The 22283-nt window shown below is 47.8% G+C and overlaps 1 protein-coding gene across 1 annotated transcript in view; it reads right to left on the bottom strand.

The window, feature by feature from the left end:
* Window positions 1–22283, bottom strand: part of LOC135896066 (beta-1,3-glucosyltransferase) — a 42897-nt gene that overhangs the window by 1149 nt on the left and 19465 nt on the right. The window contains exons 5-11 of the mRNA XM_065424397.1: window positions 20199–20329; window positions 14806–14866; window positions 13653–13772; window positions 9705–9774; window positions 6133–6343; window positions 5104–5226; window positions 1655–1799 (exon numbers count right to left, since the gene is read on the bottom strand). Coding sequence (XP_065280469.1) covers window positions 1655–1799; window positions 5104–5226; window positions 6133–6343; window positions 9705–9774; window positions 13653–13772; window positions 14806–14866; window positions 20199–20329 — 861 coding nt within the window. The remainder of the gene's footprint in view (window positions 1–1654; window positions 1800–5103; window positions 5227–6132; window positions 6344–9704; window positions 9775–13652; window positions 13773–14805; window positions 14867–20198; window positions 20330–22283) is intronic.

Genomic DNA, 22283 nt, shown 5'->3' with positions numbered 1-22283 from the left:
CGCTCAAGTCTGCAGAAGCTTGCACGAATATATCTATAGGAACTCCGAGAACACCCTATCGCCAGCTGGTGAGGAGCCCGCCCAGTCTAACAAGGTTCATTACAATTTTTTGTAATCGATTAAAGGATTTAGAAGTTTACCATGCACTTCTTAGAGCTCCCACCGATATATACACAAGATATATACATATGATATACATATACACACGATATATATATATATATATATATATATATATATATATATATATATATATATATATGTATATATATATATATATATATACATACAATATATTTACATCCGAACGTACTCAGACCATCAGGAGGGCGGAGGACGGGAACGAACGTGGAGGAACTCTAACTGCCAACGCTGCCACATTTTCTGAATAGTTCAGTAAGGACTGCATACCGACATTAGTCTAAGATGCGCCACTTTTTTTTTTCTTTAAAGTTTGGCCCAATAGATAGTTGTCACGGGCGCAGCTTTTCACCGTGATGGTATCCAAACTTGACGGGCACGATGACGTCAGTGTACCATATCAGCTCCCAGTGCATTTTATTGCTTCTTTACGGGGACTGATTTTCACTACATTATTATTACGGCTGGCGTAACTCGGTATGATATGTGCCTGTTCTGTTAACGTGCTGTTACATTTCTTGTTTACGCAGCTTCTTGACAGGTTCGTACATGGCGGCCACGATGACGCGCGCGGTTAATTGTCACGTGATGATTAAGCGCCCGCTGGCGCGAAGGCTGCTTGGAGAAGGCACTTTCGCCACTCTAACTTGAAATCATCTGCATCTGATTTTCTCTCTGTATACACTCCGATAAGTGTCGTTATTGTTGATATTTGAACAGAGGCAAATATTTAACAACCTTTGATTCGCCAATATTCGGACACCCGTAAGTTTGGCCTTCACAATGTAATCGACTACCTGCAAGCTCTCCCGTCAAACGAGCGAAAGTATAGTATTGAAAGAATGATCTATCAATAATTTGTCTACGCTGCATGTTTTAGCGTTGCTGCTCAGCGTCGCTTTAAAAAAATAATTCAAATTTTTGCATGTTGGTGTGTTGAGATAACAAGCGCGCAGCAAGCACATATATCACGGGTGTACTTTTTCCGCAGCTGTGTCCCGTAAAATCTGTGTAAATGCAGCCCATTGGGAGGCGCAGCTGACGTACCTACGCACAGTCGCGTTCAATATGAGTGGCAACGCGGTGCTCGTGGCAGAAGGGGCGTCTAAGGTGTTGCCGACATACGGAAAATTGGTTTGACAAATAGCAGTATTTTGAACGGTGTTCAGTGCTCCAATTTTTCCTATGTCGGCGTTGATGTGCAGTCTTGGGAGCCGGGCCGTTCGACTACGGGCACAGTGTTGCAGCTTATATTGAACGCGACTGTACATGCACGCAATATCAGCACAAGTTCAAGCGCGAACCAGCCGGAAAGGACTAGACTGCGTTCTTGCGTTTCCAGCTTCACCAGCGTTAGTATCGGCGATGCAAATGTGCGTATGTGCCCACATGATGCTTGAAGACCGGTTACGGAACGACAACATTTAGCACTCCCTTGTGATTACGGGGAACAGGGGTTCCGTTGGCTTTTTTCTGTCCGCGTTACATTTCATGCTGACGTATACGCGTATACCTGGTGGAACAGCGGCGAATGCGTGATGGGAACGCCCAGCTGTTTGAGGCACACTCCCAAGGTCATGTCATCAGGAGAGTCGGCCTTCGAACACGAGCATGGCGAGTTGATGATCCGCTCGACGGTCTTGCGGCTGAACACCATCCTGTAGGTAAAGAACACGCCCACCAGTGAGGCTGCTTTGCCTCACATGCGCGCACAATAGCAAAAATAAAAAAATAATAAAGAAGAACAGGATTCTGTGGAAACTGTACACAACTAAACGAAGGACGCAGGAACTGAAAAAATAATATTAAAGCATGCAGAATAAAAAAAGAAGAGCCTTGGAGAGCAAAAGGGAAACTATACATGGCAAGAAGTAATCAGAAGAGGTCAAATCCTTAATTGATGTTTTACTTTCCCTGATGACGGCCAACGCAGTGCAACGCAGCTATTTGCACACCGGCAAGGAGCAGAACGTTGTCGTTACCTTGGCGTCGGCCGTCATCCACACAGAAGGTTGTCAGAGCGCCCTATACGGTTCTCGCATACCAGCAGCACGTGCGACAGCCTCTGGCTGGGCGCTGATCTGCCATATGTGCGTACATGCTCACTTCCTTTTCTGCCGGGCTTTCGTCGAGCCATATGTGCGTACATGCTCACTTCCTTTTCTGACGGGCTTTCGTCGAGGTCGCTCGTCCATCGACAACGTCATTGACCTCGTAACCTGGGTCCAAAATCAAAAAAGCCTCAAGCGCCTATCAGTGGCACTTTTTCTAGATATTAAAGGAGCATACGACAACGTCGCCCATGAGGCCATACTGAACTCGCTTGAGGCTGTTGGAGTTGGTGGCCGGATGTATCAATGGATTCGGGACTATTTAACTGAGAGGTGCTTTTTCTTACAGACTGAAGACGGCCCAACTTCGGAACATTACATCAGGCATGGTGTGCCGCAGGGTGGAGTGTTGAGCCCCATTCTGTTCAACCTCGTCTTGGTAGGACTAGCGGAGTACCTACCGCGGTCAGTTCACGTCTCAATATACGCCGACGACATTTGCATCTGGGCTTCTGCGGTGACACGACCTGTCTCTGAAAACAGTAGACAGGCCTTTTCAGTAGACACGGCCTGTCTACTGAAAAGTGCGCATTGGTTGGCTTTACGCGCAAACAAATGTCATCATATCCTGTTTCAATTAATGGTCAAGCGGTATCCTATTCTAAGACACATCGCTTTCTGGGTGTAATCATTGACCGCAACCTCTCGTGGAGCCCTCACTGCGTCTATCTGAAGAAGAAATTGGTTGCCATTGCTCAGGTCTTTAAGTTTCTCTGCGGCAAAAACTGGGGTACACCAGTCCGTTCTATGATGCAGCTCTACAGGGTACTGTTTCTCGGACTCCTACGTTACAGTCTACCAGTGTTGTCAAATGCATGCCAGACGAACTTTCGCGCCTTGGAGAGCATACAAGGTCAAGCCCTACGCACGTGTTTAGGGCTGCCTCGGTGCACGTCAACAGCAGCAACAATTGCCATCGCTGGGGACCATATGATCCAGACACACGTAGTTGTCGACTCTCTCAGAGCGCACATTCGCCATCTGTCAAGAATCCACGACCATCATTTGACCTCCCTACCAGCCGAAAGACCTCAAGCGACCTTTTCACGAGTGATTAGCGCTCATAAAGAGTGCATACCGTCATTTTTTACACCGGCGACAAAGCCTTCATCTCCCCTGTGGTGCCTACGACAGCCTCAAGTGAATTTTGATATTCCTGGAATTACAAAAAAGTCCAATCATCCATCGCCGGCTCTGAAGCAACTTACGCTCCTATTACTACACCAGACGTATCATGACCGCATACATATATATACCGATGGTTCGACCTCACGTGCTAGCTCAACTGCCGCATTCGTCGTTCCAGCCAAGAAGGTTACAGTTCAATTCAAATTGTCGCACACGACTACATCGACATCAGCAGAGCTTGCAGCTCTCCATGCCGCTATGATGTACGTCACCGAAGAGCCCACAGAGAAATGGGTCGTATTTTGTGACTCTAAGGCAGCCCTTCACAGCATCAAGTCTGCATTACGTCACAGAGTATACGAGCAGATGATATCTGACATCAGGGAAGTACACCACCATGCTCTGGAAAGAGGGCACACCATTACATTTCAATGGATTCCTGCTCACTGTGGCATTGTCGGCAACAACCTAGCAGACAAGGCTGCCCGGTCTGCCCACGACGATACCCAGACGCGTTCCATACCTATGGCGAGGTCTGACGCTGCCAGGGAACTTCGCCTACATGCACGCAAAAAGTCGCAAGAACCCTGGAGTTCAGGTGCCTTCAACTGCCGATTATATAAACTGGACCCCATGCTACAGCTACAAGTGCCATCTAGCCTTTCCCGCGGTGAAGCAACCTTGCTGTGCCGCTTGTGGCTGGGAGTAGCATTTACAAACTCATATTCCTTTCGTTTGGGAATGGCCGAGAGCCCGATGTGCGATTACTGTGGGTGCGAGGAGACCATCGAGCACCTATTGTGTACTTGCCCCCACTATGATGTACAACGCCTCTCTCTGCAGGAAACTTTACACCGACTAGACTTACGACCTTTCACCGAGTCAAAGATACTCGGACCGTGGCCACACCCGTCACTGGCACGAAAAGCGAATCGTGCATTACTGCAATACTTGAGGTACACCGGTTTAAGAGACCGTTTATAGTGTCCCTGTGCATAGTGTCCCTCCCACACGTACTCTGTGCTTACTCTCTCCCTTTCTTCTTCTTTCTATTCCCCTTTCCCCCACCCCCAGTGTAGGGTAGCAAACCGGATACTCTTCTGGTTGACCTCCCTACCTTTCCTGTCCTTGCTTTCTCTCTCTCTCTCCTTTTCTGCCTTCTCCCCGCCTCTTCATTTCCATTTCTTCTCTACTCCGTGCATGGTAGCGAAACGGGAACGAATCTATTTGTCTTTCTTTCTCCCTTTTCAGTTATCGTGCTGACAGGTAGACTGTCTTGCTGATCGCGAGCACTGAAACTTGGTTTAGTAAAACTACGCAACTGTGCACGTATGCTGAAACAGACGAAATAATAATAATAATAATAATAATAATAATAATAATAATAATAATAATAATAATAATAATAATAATAATAATAATAATAATACACCCACGGTATATAGTCACAATCTCTCCCTCATACTGTCTCGTGTGCGACCGGTTTGTACGAGCCATATATATATATATATATATATATATATATATATATATATATATATATATATATATATATATATATATATATATATATATATATATATATATATTTTCATCACGGCTATTTGTAACCACTACAAATCTGCGCTCGCCAGGGTCGAAGTTGAAATCTCGCCATATACTCTCATCGAACTGAGGGCTGCTTTATTTTTAATGGCTAGAGCGAGACACTGAAAGTGCCTACCCCGAGCCTCCCGTGAGGTAGTCGTAGCCGCGCCCAGTAGCTGCACCAAATCCGTAGCGCTCGCCGAGCGCCACGTCGTCTTCCCAGTCGAAGCAACTCAACAGGTCCAGGAGGCGCGGTATGCTGGAAGAAGGGGGATAGCACGTTATGGCCAAAGCGTAGGGAAATCCGTAATTCCTAAAGCACACATTTTGCATGTCACGCTGCGGAAGTAATCGCCTACGCACTATATTCTGAATTGTGACATTGTCCGCCAGTCGGAAAGCGCACGGAAGGCAACGGCTCGACCATAGTTTCATTTTTTTTCCCGCAGATACAACTCTCAGGAACGAATGCAACTCTCGCCTAAACAGTTAACACAACAACCGAATTCAAGTTACCCGCATCTATGCAACAGAATTTTCATATCCATAATATATAACTTGAGCTGAGAGATTTACACGATGTTACCACGAAACTCTGCAAAGGTCAACGAGGCCCATATTTACGCTGGCACACTCACCGCAATTAAGCACCTTCTATAAAAGGTCAAAACGTTACGCATAATTAAGTCTACGTGAGTTCACCACGAGAGGCCACTCGGTGCGGGAACACGATCAGGACCGGTACAACGACTTTGCGGGCCGAAATGTTTGCTCAGTCTCGCCAGGAGCCCTTCGCATTTACCATTCCCTCTAACTGGTGCATGCGAGGTCTGCGAGAGATCCAAAACGAAGGAGGGGAGAGAATCGAGCAATGACCGTGTCGCTATAGAGGCGTGTCGTAGAGATGGGGCTCAGCAGCGGTAAAGAGTAGTGCTCCTGTATGTGCTCCTTTCCGGACAGGAACACGTATAGAGCTTGTACAGAGCATACACATAGAAAAGCAGCAGCTACGGGCACCCGTCCTTTTGAAGACTAGGCGCTATCGAGAGCTCAGCTGCCAACAGCTGCAGTCCTGGGATACGCGGTCTCACAGGAAGACGGAGAGTTTGCTGTGGACATTGCCGGCGTCCGTGCATAGCGTGCGTGAAAATGCGCGTGCACGTGCCTGATGAGGGAGTCGTCGTCGGCCACGAGCAGCCAGCGCTCGAGCAGACCGTGCGACACGACGTGCCTCAGAATGGCCAGCGTCTTGGCGCAGTGACCGCGTTCCACGTTGGCCACGCCTACCGTGACGGTGGGCACGCGGTCGTCCTCCACGTCGCTGAAGAAGAGCACCCGGTGGGCGTCCCCAGCCCACGTCGCCTTGATCACCGGCACTGGGCAGAACAGCGCAAGGTGGCCGGCGATATAGTTTGCGAAGGCGACGCCGATGCGAGGCGCAACAGGCGTGGCCGGAAGCGCCGACGATGTCGCGCGATAGCGTAGCATTTCGTGTCTGTGTTTGTACGTACGTGTGCCTGCGTCCGCATAAACTTGAACTGCAAGATCAGCCTGTTGTACGCGTCGTCTCCTAGACCATATGGGCCCGTTTAGTCATCTGGATATCATTAGTCACCTGCACCAGCAAGCAATCTTAATACTGAGTTCTAGGATCACACGCTGCTTTCTTGAGCCTGCAAGAACAGGGAAGTTACTTTCTAAAACACGAAACGATGATCCTAAACAGGAGCAAAGCAGCACTGCTGAAGACCAATAGGGTCTGTGAGCCCTAGCATGTGGACAATGCCAAGAATATATAAACAGGGCGCTTTTTCTTTTAGCTCTACCAAATTAAAAAAGATAACAACACCTGTGGCGGTAGCACAATTTTAACCCTTGAACGCACTTGATGAGGCGGACATTACTTCCACGAGAAATCAAATGCATAAGTGACTAATTAACGAAAGTTTACTAATGAAGCTTCTCACTAATCAATTGACATCACAGATTGGAATTTTCCAATTGTAGCTGGTGAATTGACAGGGCACGTAGACTTGAATTCTGAGAATGGCCCCGGTTTCAGGCTACGTACGTCATATTTGCAGTAAAAATGCACTATTGTTCCATTCACTTTTGAAAGACAACTCTGTCTTATGCATTGAAGCGCGAAATCAACTGGAACGCTAATGCATATCGTCGTCACAGGTGGTTTTTTTAAACAGCAGTGCAGAAAAAAATTACAAAAAACACACCTAGCAAGGTATACTGCTAAGGAGGCAATCGATATGTGCTCATCCAACACTCTTGTTTTCTAGAGAACATTTAACGCCATTGATTATTAGAATTTAGGGACTCTCAAACCACTAGCAACATTTACCGGCCACCGGCTTCGTTTCCGCCCATTTTCCTGTATAGTGTGTGTGTGTGTGTGTGTGTGTGTGTGTGTGTGTGTGTGTGTGTGTGTGTGTGTGTGTGTGTGTGTGTGTGTGTGTGTGTGTGTGTGTGTGTGTGTGTGCGTGCGTGCGTGCGTGCGTGTGTGTGTGTGTGTGTGTGTGTGTGTGTGTGTGTGTGTGTGTGTGTGTGTGCGTGCGTGCGTGCGTGCGTGCGTGCGTGCGTGCGTGCGTGTGTGTGTGTGTGTGTGTGTGTGTGTGTGTGTGTGTGTGTGTGTGTGTGTGTGTGTGTGCGTGCGTGCGTGCGTGCGTGCGTGCGTGCGTGCGTGTGTGTGTGTGTGTGTGTGTGTGTGTGTGTGTGTGTGTGTGTGTGTGTGTGTGTGTGTGTGTGTGTGTGTGTGTGTGTATATATACTTGACGTAATAGTTCTGTGGAAATCCGCAAGGAGGATAGAAGCAATTAATAAAGTGAACATCAGAAATTCACCCATTCGTAGCAACTGCTGCAAAGGAAACCCATACGGGTTCCTCGAAAGAAACTGCTACGAATGGGTGGATGTCTGAATTTATCTTTATAAATTACTTCTCTCCACTTTGCGGGTTTGCACAGAACTATTACGTCAAACTCTTGCATTTGCTTCGAGTTATTGACTATTGACACATTCGACTTCGTCCTACCATCTGCTAGCCGCCTGGTTAGCTCAGATGGTAGAGTGGCTGCCCCGGAAAGGCGGTGGTCCTGGGTTCGAGTCCCGGACCAGGACGAATTTTCCTTCAACTGCGAGGCTTAGAAAATTTTCTTCCGAGGAGGAAACTGTATGGGTTTCCTTAGCAGCAATTGCTACGAATGGGTGGATATCTAATGTTCCCTTTATTATATATATATATAAAGACAACAGTGACTCATCTTTTTTTTTTTTTACTGTTTGGTTACCTAGCGGAATTTGTCATGCTGTATCACACTTTCGAACAGAGACAACGCAGAAACCCCGACATCTTTTTCACAGGTGCGGTTAAGCGACGATGTGCTGATAGAATTGCTCAGTTACTGAAGGGCTTCTGATGGACTTCGTGTCTTACTTTTTTTTTTCGTCACTGCGACGTAATTTCATTACTGCCGTCATCACAATCTACATTATCGTCTGCTGTAGGCAGCGAAACTGCCGGCATCTTCATTCCGAGTCCGTACCGGATCCAACACGACCATTCTGGATTCGACCGACCGACTGCTCGATTGATTGATTGGTTGATTGATTGATTGATCGATTGCGCTTAACGTCCCGAAACACACAGAAGTTAATGAGAGAGACCTTAGTGGAAGGCTCCGAACTAATCTCGACAGTCCGGGGTGTATTCCTGTCGTTCCACCACCCAAAGCGCGGTACACGAGCGTTTCCACATCCCACTCCCGACAGAATCCATGCAACTATGCATGCACCGCAGCCGAAGCCGCGCCCTCACACTCGGCAACAACCACGGCCGCTGAGAAACGGCGGCGGGTGATCGGCCATTTCGAAGCGAATTAAAGTGAAGATAGAGATTCCTGGGCGAGCTAACTTCATGCCAGCATCCCTTTTACGTCTCGTTGTTGCCGGAAGCATTAATTAGCAGGACAGTAAGTAAAGACGGTGGTACACATTTAATTGGGCGAGATTCTGCAGGCGCAAACACTCGTCGAAAGGTTCGAGGCCAGTGCGCGCCTGGAGACATATGTCGTCGGCGCGCGCATGCACTGCAGCGTCAGTAGAATTTTCGCCGTTCCAAGAGCGCCAGAAATTGAGAGGGAGAGTATAACTCACGCTCGTTGAATAAAACTCGGCTGACAGTTTGCGCTTCATTTGTCGCGTGTTCCTTGTTTTCCACTAACTTCGTGTGCCACCGTGACTGCCACAGCGCAGCAGAACCATAATGCACTACAGAAGATACAGAAGGGCTCGAGAAAGACCTACTTCGATACTCCTACAACGAGTACAATATCATTAGCGTGTTTCCAGCTTAGCTAAAACTTCCAGCAAGCATTTAACAGAGTGGAAATATAAAAGAAAGAGAAAGAAACGCAAACAGGTTGTTGGGGCAGACACACGGTTGTGGGCTGAGAGGTCCTGGTGCAGAAATTAAGCAAGATAGACATTGAATAATCATAACAACCATAACAACGAACAACTGTTACGAACAATCGTAACAGCCCAATTTTATTTAACCACAGTGAGCACTGTTACAAGTGCGCACTTACATTAGTGCAAATCTGGATTTAGCAAACATAGCCAGCTTTCTTTTCAAACTAAAGTTGGGTAAGTGGCTGTGTATCACCGAAAGTAACTGTAAACCTTCAACATATTCCCGTCAAGTGTGCTCATCTAATGTCCTACCTCGGTCTTTATGAAATTGGTTGCATGTCTTGACTGCGACCGTCAGGGCTTCTTTGGGCACATGTTCGGCCTGCGAGAACAAAGTAATGATTGCAATACTGACTCGACAACAAGACAGATATTTTCTCTTCTATCTTGCAGTTCCATAAAGTATCAAAAGACCCACCTCTAAGTTATAAGGTCGTCGCCTTGGCGGAGTGCGCGCGCGCACACACGCACACACACACACACACACACACACACACACACACACACACACACACACACACACACACAAATATATATATATATATATATATATATATATATATATATATATATATATATATATATATTGAAAAATGTGCAGCCACACGTTCAACAGAAAAAACAGACATTTCGTTGCGACGTTTCGGCAGAATGCGGCCATCTTTCTTGGTCCAGAAAGGCGAACAGCACTCGAACCACCGCAATTCTATCAATGTAATGTTTCAACAAGAGACCTTTGAGGATATAAATACACAAATATATAAATAAATAAATATATGGGCGACCAGCGCTGAAACCGCTTGCCAACTGCAGCCCCGCAACACACAGCCCATGGCGAGCGGAGGATACATTTTTCAGTAACACATACTGCGATCTGGCATAAGCAAATGAACCGCTCAACTTGATGCACATGTGTCCAGTCCCTGGCATGACTGGGCACCGAAGTGTTATAAAATTTGGAGGACGCTTAAGCTTCGCCCTTATGAGTGGAACGCGATAGCACTTAAAGATCCCTGCCTGGTTCTCACGTTTCCCGGCACCTGCAGCTTATGTAACCGTAATGTTTACCCGGAAGCCATGGGGGCCGGAACTTGAATGAGGAAGGAACAGCGGCCAACTAAGACGACCACGAGAGGGAGAACGACGCAGGACAAGGATGGCGCTTGTCCTGTGTCGTTCTCCCTCTCGTGGTCGTCTTAGTTGGCGCTGTTCCTTCCTCATTCAAGTATGCGCCATCTAGCCCAAATGAATGTTGTTCTGAACCATGGGGGGACGCTGGCGGCGAAGGCTATGCACGAAGGTGAGCTTCCTGGTACTATGGTACTACTAGCTGGACGCATCGGGCTAAAGCAAATGTTGATACAAGCGCGCGTATGTTCACGTTGAAAGTGTCGTGCCATTATGCTGAGCCCTCTGTGCCAAACAGTGGCAGCGTATTGAAAGCGAAGCGAAGCTTTCAATATGCTAAACCTTGCCGGGTTTAGTGACCACGGCCGCTGCGGCTTGGCTGTTCCCTTGCCGAATAGGCCAGCCATTGACAGCGGAGCACGCGCACTGCTGGGTTCCTTGCAGCACCATCAGATGGCGCTCGACTCCGCGAATCCGCGGCAGCTGGGGGGATGCCGGCAGTGTGGCAAAAAAATTCAGTAGAGACGGTTAATACTGCGTACGTGTGGGTATGCGAAAGCATTTTAATCTCTTAGGTGAAATATTTTCGATTGATGTGTTGGACATGCATTAAAGTTCTTTCTGCTGTATCGGTGTGTGTGTTTGCGTATACGTTGGCCTCAGGCTGTAAACATTCGGACCATTTTGCTGCGGAACGATGAATCTTATTTCATGCCTAGTGGTAGGTCTGTCGTGACTTTGTCGTCTTCTTTTGTGTTCCCTTTACTTCGTCTTCTGAGGCGTGCTTCCGTGGCCGACCACCTTTCACAGCTACCGCTGAAGTAGACGCTTCGGAGCGCATCGCAGTTGACACAGCACCGATGGAATCCGCAGAGCAAGCGACACGTGGGGAGAAGTGACGGAGGCAGTTACGTGACGTGTGCAAAAATGCAAGCGCTGGGCACAACTTTAGTCAACCATAGCCATAAGCATGACAATAAACGTGGCGTCGGGAAAGCATGCTCGTCTCGCACCCAGACCAAAATTTGCCTAATTTTTTTTCGTAGGCATTAATTTACTTTGTTTACATCCTGCCTAACAAATTTGACGTCAATGCGATCATTTTTTTACGTGTCCCACTGTTCGCGCCGTCGGCCATTTTTGGTACCATCTTTCGGTCACGCCGCCGACGACAACGCCAGATTTTCGTTTAATGGGGCATATAATGCTTTCGCACTAAAAAAGTACCTGAAAGCTGGCATCCGCGTCTGCACGGTAATGAGGAGGTAAACCCTTCCTGCGGATAGAATGGATTCGAATTGAGCTAAGTACGTATGTGTATGCTGCCTCCAAGATCGCGATGCGTTCAAGGCGTCCGTCGTACTCGTTAGTAGTCAGCAACTCCGCTTAACAAGATGCTCAATATAATTTGTGTGCGTGTGTGTGTGCGTGAGTATACTTGTGTTTCGACTCTTTATGCACTCGCACAAATGTTCGTTGTCTACAGATTCCAGCACGTTGGATCTGCTGCATTTTCTTAGCTTCACGCTCGAACTGCCACAGCATGTCATGGCCAGCGCTGCTTCTCCATATTGACGAGCACAGTCGTCTATTATCTAATCTAATCCCGCGAGTTGATTGCATCCGTTATTTATACATGACCCACCGTATACAATCCAGAGTAAATTAATAATTATGGGGTTTTACGTGCCAAAACAACTTTCTGATTATGAGCCACGCCGTAGTGTGAGGTCTCCGGTATAATATGAACCACCTGGGGTTCTTTAACGTGCACCTAAATCTAAGTACACGGGTGTTTTCGCATTTCGTCCCCGCCGAAATGCGGCCGCCGTGGTCGGGATTCGATCCCGTGACCTCGCGCTTAGCAGCCCAACACCATGGGCGCGCAATCTGATCAGATATGTGCCTCCTTTGGCAACAATATTCAAGAGTTTTCGGATATGTAGGCGCGTCTTGAGCCGAGCGACACCTTGATAATAGTGATCATCAGCTGAAAATGAACACCGGCGAAAAGCAAAACAACTACGCGTGGCAGTTTTACAACGCAAAAATTAACGTACAAGAAACAAAGCTGCAATGTGCTTCGTCACGTGAAACCCACTTTTAGAATCCTCACACAGATCCGATTCTAGGTATATACCAGAGAGTTACCAGTCGTTATTGCTGTTGTCCCGAGACAGCTAGCGGTACAAATATATTGACCAAGGGGCACATATAGACCAAGAATGAAACAGTATTTAAAAACGTTCACCGACGATTACAATACTCCCCAATGCGAAATTTGAGCACAGCTCTATAAGTGTTTTCATTTCGCGATATATTGAGGCAAAAAATTTGAGAGAGGCATGTAGCAGAGCCGGCAGTCTTCGAAAATTTGATTGCGGGTCAAGCGCGTCGGCTCTTGTACATTGACTCGTCGAGGGTTCCATTGTAATCACTGGTGCCGCGTGGCTTGAAGAAAGGAAGTACTACACAATTCGCGTCGCGCATACGATTAGATTACAAATCAATCGCAAAGCACGACAATCGAAACAAGCGGGAACTAGACCAAACCAAGCAAACCAAACAAGCGCGAGCGAGAGCTGACGCGAGCAGACCATAGTACGAAACGAGCGGTCCGGCTGAAACCAGATACGAGTACGCATCGAGCGGTACTCTCATTGGTCTCTGCCGTTTGCGGCTCGCGTCTTTCATCTCACGCTCTGCGTTCGCTCTTTCATCTTTCGCTGTGCTCGTTCGCTCGGTTACGCCGCCGCCGCTCGCCGCAGGAACGGGCGCCTAAGAGCTGCGCTATTAAAGATTGGAGATCACTGGTGACTATATGACTGATATCTAAGATGACGATCGAAGAACTAACTGTTTTGTCCGCTAATACTACTACCAGTGGTACTACTGCTACTGCAAACGCTCTATATCATGGTTATCACCGCCGTCGTCGCCATCAACGTCATTATTATTAATATTATTATTATTATTATTATCATTATTAGTATTAGTATTATTACTACTGAATTCCCCTCCATTGTGCGGCTCACTGTCAGTCCGTAATTGAGTGTGGAAGAGTGGACTCACACACGATGGCGCCTGTACAGAGGTCCAGGTGGCGCAGCCCTCGCTGCGTTCCCCAAGGCAGAAGGACTCGGCGTGTTCCAGTAGCAGGCCTCCACAGTGGTCCCTCAGAAATTTGGCTATCTGCGTTTCGTAGACGAGGTCAAGCAGACGGGTGAAGTCCTTGGCACCATCTCCTCGCATCATCCCTGAACATGAACACTGTATACCATGGCCTAGCAAGGCTTGATCAAGAAGTCCGGACCGTTTCTTAAATTGCAGCAGCAAAAAGAGATGGGAAGCTCTAGCGCGCGAGCAGCTGTATATGAGACACTGTTATTATCTACCGTAGGAGGAATAAGTTCGTGCTACGAAGATCAACTTGCACAAACCGCAAAGCTGCGCAAATTCTCGTATACAGCTTATGCAACCATCATAAAAGTGCGTTGAATAACGGGTGTTAGAGAAACGAGCGGATAATCTCAAACTTGACGCACGCTATTGCCGAGGAATCCGAGGTTGCAGCGCGACTGTTTTTTATCGCAACTCTCATTTTTTCGCAAGTTACTTCACTAAACGCACCTTACATCTCCATAGCTTACATATATATCATCGCACTGGCCACACACACCAAGTTGCGCGCCAACATTGTCCGTACTAAACCCCCCCCCCTTTTTTTTCATCCTTCTATGAAGCAGTCGAACACTGCAACGGACTTCCAACAACGTCACTGTTATCATTATCACACGACCATAAAGCTTCATGCACAGCGTAACAAGTCATTCACGTTGAGTTATTGCGACAGTTACACCTTTTCTGTACAACCAACCCTTGATGTAACACACCGTCAAAGGGTCTTAAAAATTTAATAAAATGAGAAGAACGAAATGGGACACAGTGTTGTTCGAGGCGTGGTCTAGGATTTACCGCTTCGCCACCGGCAAATTCTCCGGTAAACATGCGGTGCTCGTTCCTACACCCAACAGACCACGCAGCTGAAAAAAAAAATAGGCGACCGTGCCTCCCTAATGTGCTAAATAGTGATGCGATGAGGCGTGGTCCCGATACAAGCAACGCACGAAGCGGTGGCTTTTGTGGATGATGATTAGCATCCAATTGATGAATATTATGCGCGAAAAGCTTGTTCCAAACTCCTTTCGGTGTTTATATAGCTCACCTCGTACTGCCGATCGATGGAGAAGTCTTCGGGAGACTCGATGTCCAGTGCTTCAGCCACCCTGGAAATGTTTAGGAGAATGCTGTAAGCAGTCGATTTATGAAAGCTGCCGCAGGTGAACGGTGAACAATATGTTGCAGTATAAGTATGACCATCTAGCTGCAAGAACGACGTTTCTGCAACTACGTGCTTTCAATTACAAATCATGACGCCGCGAGCACTTGCTTAATAAAAACAGCCGCAGCAAATGCATTAGCACGAGCGGTCAGTATCGAACCGTTATGAAACTCAATTTTCGGATTTCTCCAAATGTCTCTTTTGATTTATTTATTTCTCTCTTTCGTTTCTTTTTTCTTGCAGAGATGCGATGCAGTAAAGATGGTTTTTTACAGAAATCACGAGCCGATGAAGCATTAAACGGTTAAGTGCATGTGCACCAAAAACAGAATCAGAAACTACATGAATCAGGCAAAAGTGTTCAGTTACTTTTTCAAAGTTATATCTGCGTTTCTTAATTCAGCGAGAAAAAGGTACTTTCTCACAGGAGGCCGAACATTCTTGAGCTGGGAGGAGAAGAAGGATAAAGCACATATTCCTGCTGGCTGCCGCCAGTGGGAGCCGAACCCACAGCCTCTGCATTACGCGTTCGTTGCACTAGCGATGGTGCTCACGGCGGCCGCTAGGCAAGAAAGGGGTCAGACAAGGAGACACGATCTCTCCAATGATATTCATCGGTATGCTTAGACGTATTCAAGCTATTAAGACTGGGCAGGCTTGGGAGTGAGGATCAACGGCGAATACCTGAACAACCATCGGTTTGCAGACGACATTGTCCTCTTCAGCAACGGAAGTGTTGACTTGAAACAAATTTTAAAAAAAATTAAATTAAATTATGGGGTTTTACGTGCCAAAACCACGATCTGATTATGAGGGACGCCGTAGTAGGGGGGACTCCGGAAATTTAGATCACCTGGGATTATTTAACGTGCACCTACATCTAAGTACCACGGGAGTTTTCGCATTTCGCCCCCATCGCAATGCGGCCGCCGTGGCCGGGATTCGATCCCGCGACCTCGTGCTTAGCAGCCCAGAACCACAGCCAGACTTGCAACAAATGACTCAAGACCTTAGCCGAGAAAGTGTACGGTCAGGTTTGAAGATTATTATTGTAGCGCTTTTGGCCAGCACGGGTTTATAAAAATAAAGCCTTTATTAAGGGGATCAAGCGGCGGACTTGCGCCCAGAATTAAAGAAGATCGCTTCGTTTCCTGCGCAGCGCCGGCCGTCGAAGACGTCCTCTGTCGCGTGCCACTGTCCTCGAACGCCGTTTGCGGCCTCCCATTTTTGAAGCCACGCGCGGTGGTTTCCCACTGGCGGGGCAGCTCCTCGGTGGGCACGCAGGCCTCGCGCACTCCGCGTGTCGTGATGGATGCTGTTGGTGTTTCCCCTTTGTTGCAACGCTTGCGGCGTCCTAAGCAACCTGCGTGGCGCTCGAATGCAGGCTACGTGGCGATACGCAGACGACGAAGGTAATGTTCAATAGCCTGGCAAGAGAACAAGAATTCGTGATCGGCAGTCAGCCTCTAGAATCTGTGCAGAAGCGCGTTTATCCAAATCAACTGCTCACCCTGATCGTGAGAAGGAAATTTAGAGAAGAATAAAAATGGGTTGGAACCCGTACGACAGGCATTACCAAATCATGACCGGCAGCTTACCGCTATCCTTGAAAAGAAAAGTATGCAGTCATCGCATTCCACCGGTACTAACACGTGGGGCAGGAATTTGGAGGTTAACAAATAAGCTTGAGAAGAAGTTAAGGACCGCGCAAAGAATGATGGAATGGAAAATGTTAGGGGTAAACTTAAGAGACACGAATACGGTGGTGTTGGTTAGAGAGCAAACGGGGGTAGCCGATGTTCCAGCTGACTTCAAGAGCAAGAAATTGGGTAGGGCATGTAATGCATAAGGCAGGCAACCGCTGGTCTGTTAGAGTTACAGAACGGGTGCCAAGGCAACGTAAGCGTAGTCGAGAGCTGCAGAGAATTCCGTGGTGCGATGACATTGAGGAATTTGTAAGAATAACGAGGAATCAGCTAGCTCAATCAAATAACAAAGATTATTCGATTTGCATACGAAATTTCAAATACTTGCACACCCCCTATCTTACTGTGAAGTGCGCATGCTATGCCCGGAACCTCAATATGACTGGGAATCGTAGGCATCGGTCTCTTCATTAGCGCCAATTGAACGCTGACACTCAAGCCCACTCCTCTTCTCTGTGTGCTTGAATGAGGAACCAATATATATATATATATATATATATGGTCCGGAGCGTATATTGGAGAAGATTGGCTAAAACGTCGCCGGCGATGCTCTGACGTCACACCATGAGAATTGCCGCTTTTGCGGGTCGCCCACGAGAGGTTTGGTCAGGTTAGGTAAGCGTAAAAGGCGTGGCGCTACGTACTTTCACAGCGGTTGCAAGGACGTCGAGCATCCCCGGCGTCATCTCAGCCAATCGCGTTCAACCGCGCCTCCTAGGCGCTGTGCCTTCTAGATTTTCAATATATGCATACGGGTACTCAAAGAGGTGCGACGTAATGCCTAACGCATTTATCTCGCATTTAGTGCTAAATGGCCACTTATTCTGACTTTTTTTATAGCGTACGCATTTAAAAAGAAAGCGTGCAAATTTTATTGGAATTATGTCACCACAAGTTATCTGCTCAGGCGGACATTAATTGAAAAAAAAATACTAAAGCGATTCCTTCATTAAATTAAACTAATATAAATTAACTTCTTGAGTATACAAACTTTATACGGAACATACCTACAATGCAAAGCTGAATAGAACCGTCTTAAAAGTCCAGTTCCTTCTTTCTACATTTCGAAATGGCTACGTAGACTGAAATAACTGGCGTCGAATTATTCGTACAATTTACCTGATTACGCACGCAGCAGCGCGAAGCGTGGTTCAACTTCCCTACACCATACCGCGTGAAAAAGCGGCCTGTCTCGCCCCTGCTCTGAAGTGACTAAGCATCCAATGGGGAGTCGCACGTTGCCTCAGGCGAAAGCGCATGAATGCGACACTAGCTATTATCGCTTCTATGCTGCTGCGCGGTGCGATCAGCTGTCGGAAATGCTACTGCATGGGTGAAAGACAGCTGCTTAAATCATGCTGCAAAATGTGGAACGGTAGAGGGAAGACTTGCGCAGTAGTTGGCTTCAAAAATAGGGACTGGCATATTCAAGGACGGAATTAATCTGTGTGGCCAATTTCACAGACCACTGCTATACAAGGACTGACTTTGTTGCCGTCCGTCCTTTGCGATGCATGGCTTTCCTCGATGATAAAAAAAAATCACTCTTCCGCCAGCGTTGTATCGTTAACCTCCAAAGAAAGAACTTCAGTCTCTGAACGTTGGTAAGAGTGAGTACCACCCGTTACACAGTCAAAAAGAGTGTAGCACCGCTTCTTGGCACAGTAAGTAGCTGGCACTTAATCAGCACACATCTACCTCAACTAGCACGCAAGCTTACGCCCACTATATCGCTAAAGTATCGAAAATAAATTAATGGGCGCACACTTGAATCGATGCGCCGAAGCATCTGTGACGGCGACTACACCGACTACACGCGAATGTTCGAATCTGAACCGTTCCGCCATAAAGCCCTTTTTATTTCTTGACGGTCCAGAGAGTAAGCGAGTGAGCGATACTAGGTCTTTGGTACAAGCTATTACAAATTGTAGAAAATCTGCGTTCCAAGCCGTGTGCGCGGCAAAACGAATCTATCGAAACTGAGCCCACCCGAGAGCGATTAGGCCGAAAATGAACAATGAGATAGTGACCCAACTGAGGTACCTTGCTGAGGCGGAAACACGACACGTCGCTGCTTCAAAGTATTATTGCGATATGGAGAGTCCAGGCGCATTTCCACGGCCGGCGTCGCCGTGATGTTCCGCATAAAGTCCAAGTGCGATAACACCGTCGCCGAGCGCCGTATGCTGGATGTGCGAATGAAAGCGTGCGAGGGTGAGCAGGGGATGGTGGCTCGATCTTGCGCGCGCAAGGGAGGAGGGTGGGGAAGAAGCACACCGTCTTCTACCACGCGCATGGTAGCAGTGGGGGGGGGGGAGGGGGTAGTTCGGTGGTGGCACGGGCTGAGCGCGGCCGCGCGAGCCCTATCATGAAATCCCTATCATGGAATTGCGAGCCCTATCATGAAAGTCTAGGTGCTCCGGCGGCTCATAGCTTCGAGTGCGCTGTGTTCTGGCCGCTTAGTTCGCGTTGAAGCGAGAGGCAGCACGAAGGTTAATTCGCTCGCTGCTGCTGCCGCTCTTCCTCACGCCAGCGTTTTGACAACGTGTGTTAGCGCCCATCGAGTGAGATGTGTTTCTGTTTGCCTCCGCGCGTTACACCATGCTTGTTACTTTAGTTGTAAGCGAATGTTTACGAGTTTATACGGCCGATAGAACAACTATATCCTTACTTCGTATAGCTGCGTACTAAAGTGCTATCGCAATCGATGCTTCGCCTTTGGGGCGAAACTGCGACTGTTTTGCCAAATAATTAACGAAGAGGAAAACACACCGATCCTGACCTAATTCATAAGCGTAAAGTTTGGACAGCTTGGAATACATTTTTAGCCTCGTTTCTAGTACCAGAACCGATACGCTGCTAGCGCTGTTTGGAAAAAGGGTAATGAGCACCAAAAGCGCTTACATGTCCTCGGCAGCTGTGGCTTAAGCTTCGTGTCGTCCATCCACCGTCTACAATACCCGCCGAAACAGAGGCTTGATGAGCCGCACCGACGTCATGCACATCCATTGCAAACAGAGGCAACAGAAGCATCTGAGGCAAGTAAGGGACACCTCACCACGTGATAAAACATGACGGTGTCCCCGGGATCAACATGAAAGTGGCCTATAAATATGTGCCGGAAAGTTTGTACTCAAGAAGTTAATCGATGTAATCAATTTAATAAATGAATGAAATGTTTTGATTCTTGTTGCAAGTTATCTCCGCCTGGGCAGATATTTAATCTGAAGTGACGTAATCCGAGACAATCTTGTAGGCTTATTTTTAAAAATGTGTTCGACATAAGAAAAAGTACATCCGGCTCATTCACATGCTGCTGGCTATTCTCTCATCACCTCTCCTCGTGTTCCTCTCTTTCTCCTCTTCCCCATTCCTTTGACCAAAGTGTAGTATATATAGGCTGGAGGACTGTCGCTCTCAGGCCGTCCTCTCTGCTGTTATTACTCGAATAAATTTTGTCTGGAAAGCAAGACAGCGCGTGAAGCGACGTGAGCAAAGTAAGGGTCATCACCGACACCTGGACGCAGTGGCCGTGGCGGCACCACGTGTGCGCGACCCTGCGCGACCCACCTCTGCATCGCCGCCTCGCTCAGCGCCATGCCCGCCGACAGGTCCGGGTAGGCCAGCGACCGCGGGTCATCGAAGTGGTGCACGATGGTCGTCTCTTCGTCCCACAGGGCATGACCCACGAACTGGGCCTCCTGCGGGCACGCATGTTCACGCTATTGCACTTCTCGAAAGGCGGGCAGTGCTTGCACGTGCGGTTTGCAGAGGAAGCAAGTATACCACCTCCGTCGATATTTCAAGACTTTTCTTTCTTTGCTTTGCTTATATAATTTAGTCATTCCTTTCGCGACCACTGACAGCTAGGTTCATAAACATGGGGAAGGGAAGGTTAACTAACTCGCCGAGCTTCAAAGTTGGTTAAGATTAATGAGGCGAGAAAAAAAAAACATCGCCGGATCCCACGCACTGTGGGAATCGATGTAAGCGAAGCTTTGTATGTTGTTTGCTTTGATTTAAGATCATTAGCGGTGATGTTGGTGGCGAATGTGTAATTTCTTCAGCGTTTAGTCTAATACGAAAGTGGTGGGTTGGTGTTACGCGTTACCTTGCGTGCATCACTGCTGTTTGTCTGCGTAGTCCACAGAGCACACAGTGAGACGTGTCTGCTCGAGGCATTGTTGTGCGTTATTTTTCATAATCTCTGAGAGGATCGAGCGTTATCGTTGCCTCGCATGGCACATCGCACCGTGGCAGGAGCGTTAAACTCTAACTGAATTATGGGGCTGTACGCAATTGAATTAATATAATTGTATATGTATATATTGTATACATACATTCGCGGTCTGCACCGCCTTTCGCTGAATAACGAACACGTTCCTGCTCCGCGCGACGCTTTTTTCGGGCATGGGTGTCCTCGACGCTGAGTGCACGCTTTGGAGCCATTCTTCTGGCGCATAATTACGTGCTCCTTTTGCATGCGTGGTCAGCACGCTGTTGAGACGCCAGCTCCAAGCGCTCTCTTCAGGCTATGGACGATTGTAATGTTTATATACAGTATAACAGCCCAGCACGCAACCTTCACAGCCCAGCACCTGCATTTTCGTCGCATAGGAAAACACTCACAGCACGTGCCATACGCACAAACTGCAACGCTGTCGAGGCGTCGTCGGTCGGGATGCGTAAAGGGATGCACGGGGGCAAGCGCCATCTGGTAATGTTGCAAGAAACCCAGCGGTCCCTCGGTTCCCCTTCTTTTGTCGTTTATTGATTTGGTCTAGCCGTTCGTAGACAGTTTCTGATAGTAAAGCGTAATTGATACATGACCGCCGCCTCTTTCAGCACTGCCACGTTACCTGTCCATGGCACTTATTCTCCCTGTTAACTACTATAATTTTCTGTTCATCGCACAGATACAGCACTCCCGACGTAACTCCCTGTGACATCGCCACTATATCTTCGTGACGTAGCGCCGTGCTGTATAGGTCTATACATGGGCAGGTATACGTTGCGCAATCCAGGAGCTTGACGCTAATGCTTCGGCCATCTCCAAAAGTTCAAACAGCGTCCCTTTAAAGGGCTCCTCACCAGGCCTGGCCATTTTGAGCTGACAAGCGCGGAGCATACATTGCGCAATAACGATCGCGTCTGCAAAGTATTACATCGCCACGCGCCGCGGAAAGATATGAAATTTCGAACCGAACGCCGTTTACCGTTCTCTTCCCGACCTCCACGCTCGAAGCCGGAGGGTGACGTACACGTGCTAGTGCGCCTACGTACACGTGTTCGCACTGTGACGTCGCTCGTGGTGACTCGTGACTTCAAGACTTATTCAAGGCAACATCTATTATTTGTGTAATATGTTGCTTGAATAGACGAAATAAAGCTTAGATAAATAATAAAACTCACAAACCGAACGTCTGCATGTTTTTGTTTTATTTCGCACTGCAGCAAGAGAAATGTACTTCCTTTTCGTCTGCTTGTTCCCACGTCACGCAGTCGCGCGCGCAGACACCAAAACTATGTTATTTTCTACCCTGCTCCAGCGCGGGATCATGCTCTGTGATCGGCTTGTGTCTGCCTCAGTATTCGTGTAGTACTGATTTATACCGCTAGCCATGTGCCCTTGTGAACAGCCCGCAAACTCGTGCG

Source organism: Dermacentor albipictus, chromosome 2 (genome assembly GCF_038994185.2).
Source record: "Dermacentor albipictus isolate Rhodes 1998 colony chromosome 2, USDA_Dalb.pri_finalv2, whole genome shotgun sequence".
NCBI lineage: Eukaryota > Metazoa > Arthropoda > Arachnida > Ixodida > Ixodidae > Dermacentor > Dermacentor albipictus.
Note: the sequence above shows the minus strand (reverse complement) of the source record. Positions and strands in the feature narration are given on the sequence as shown.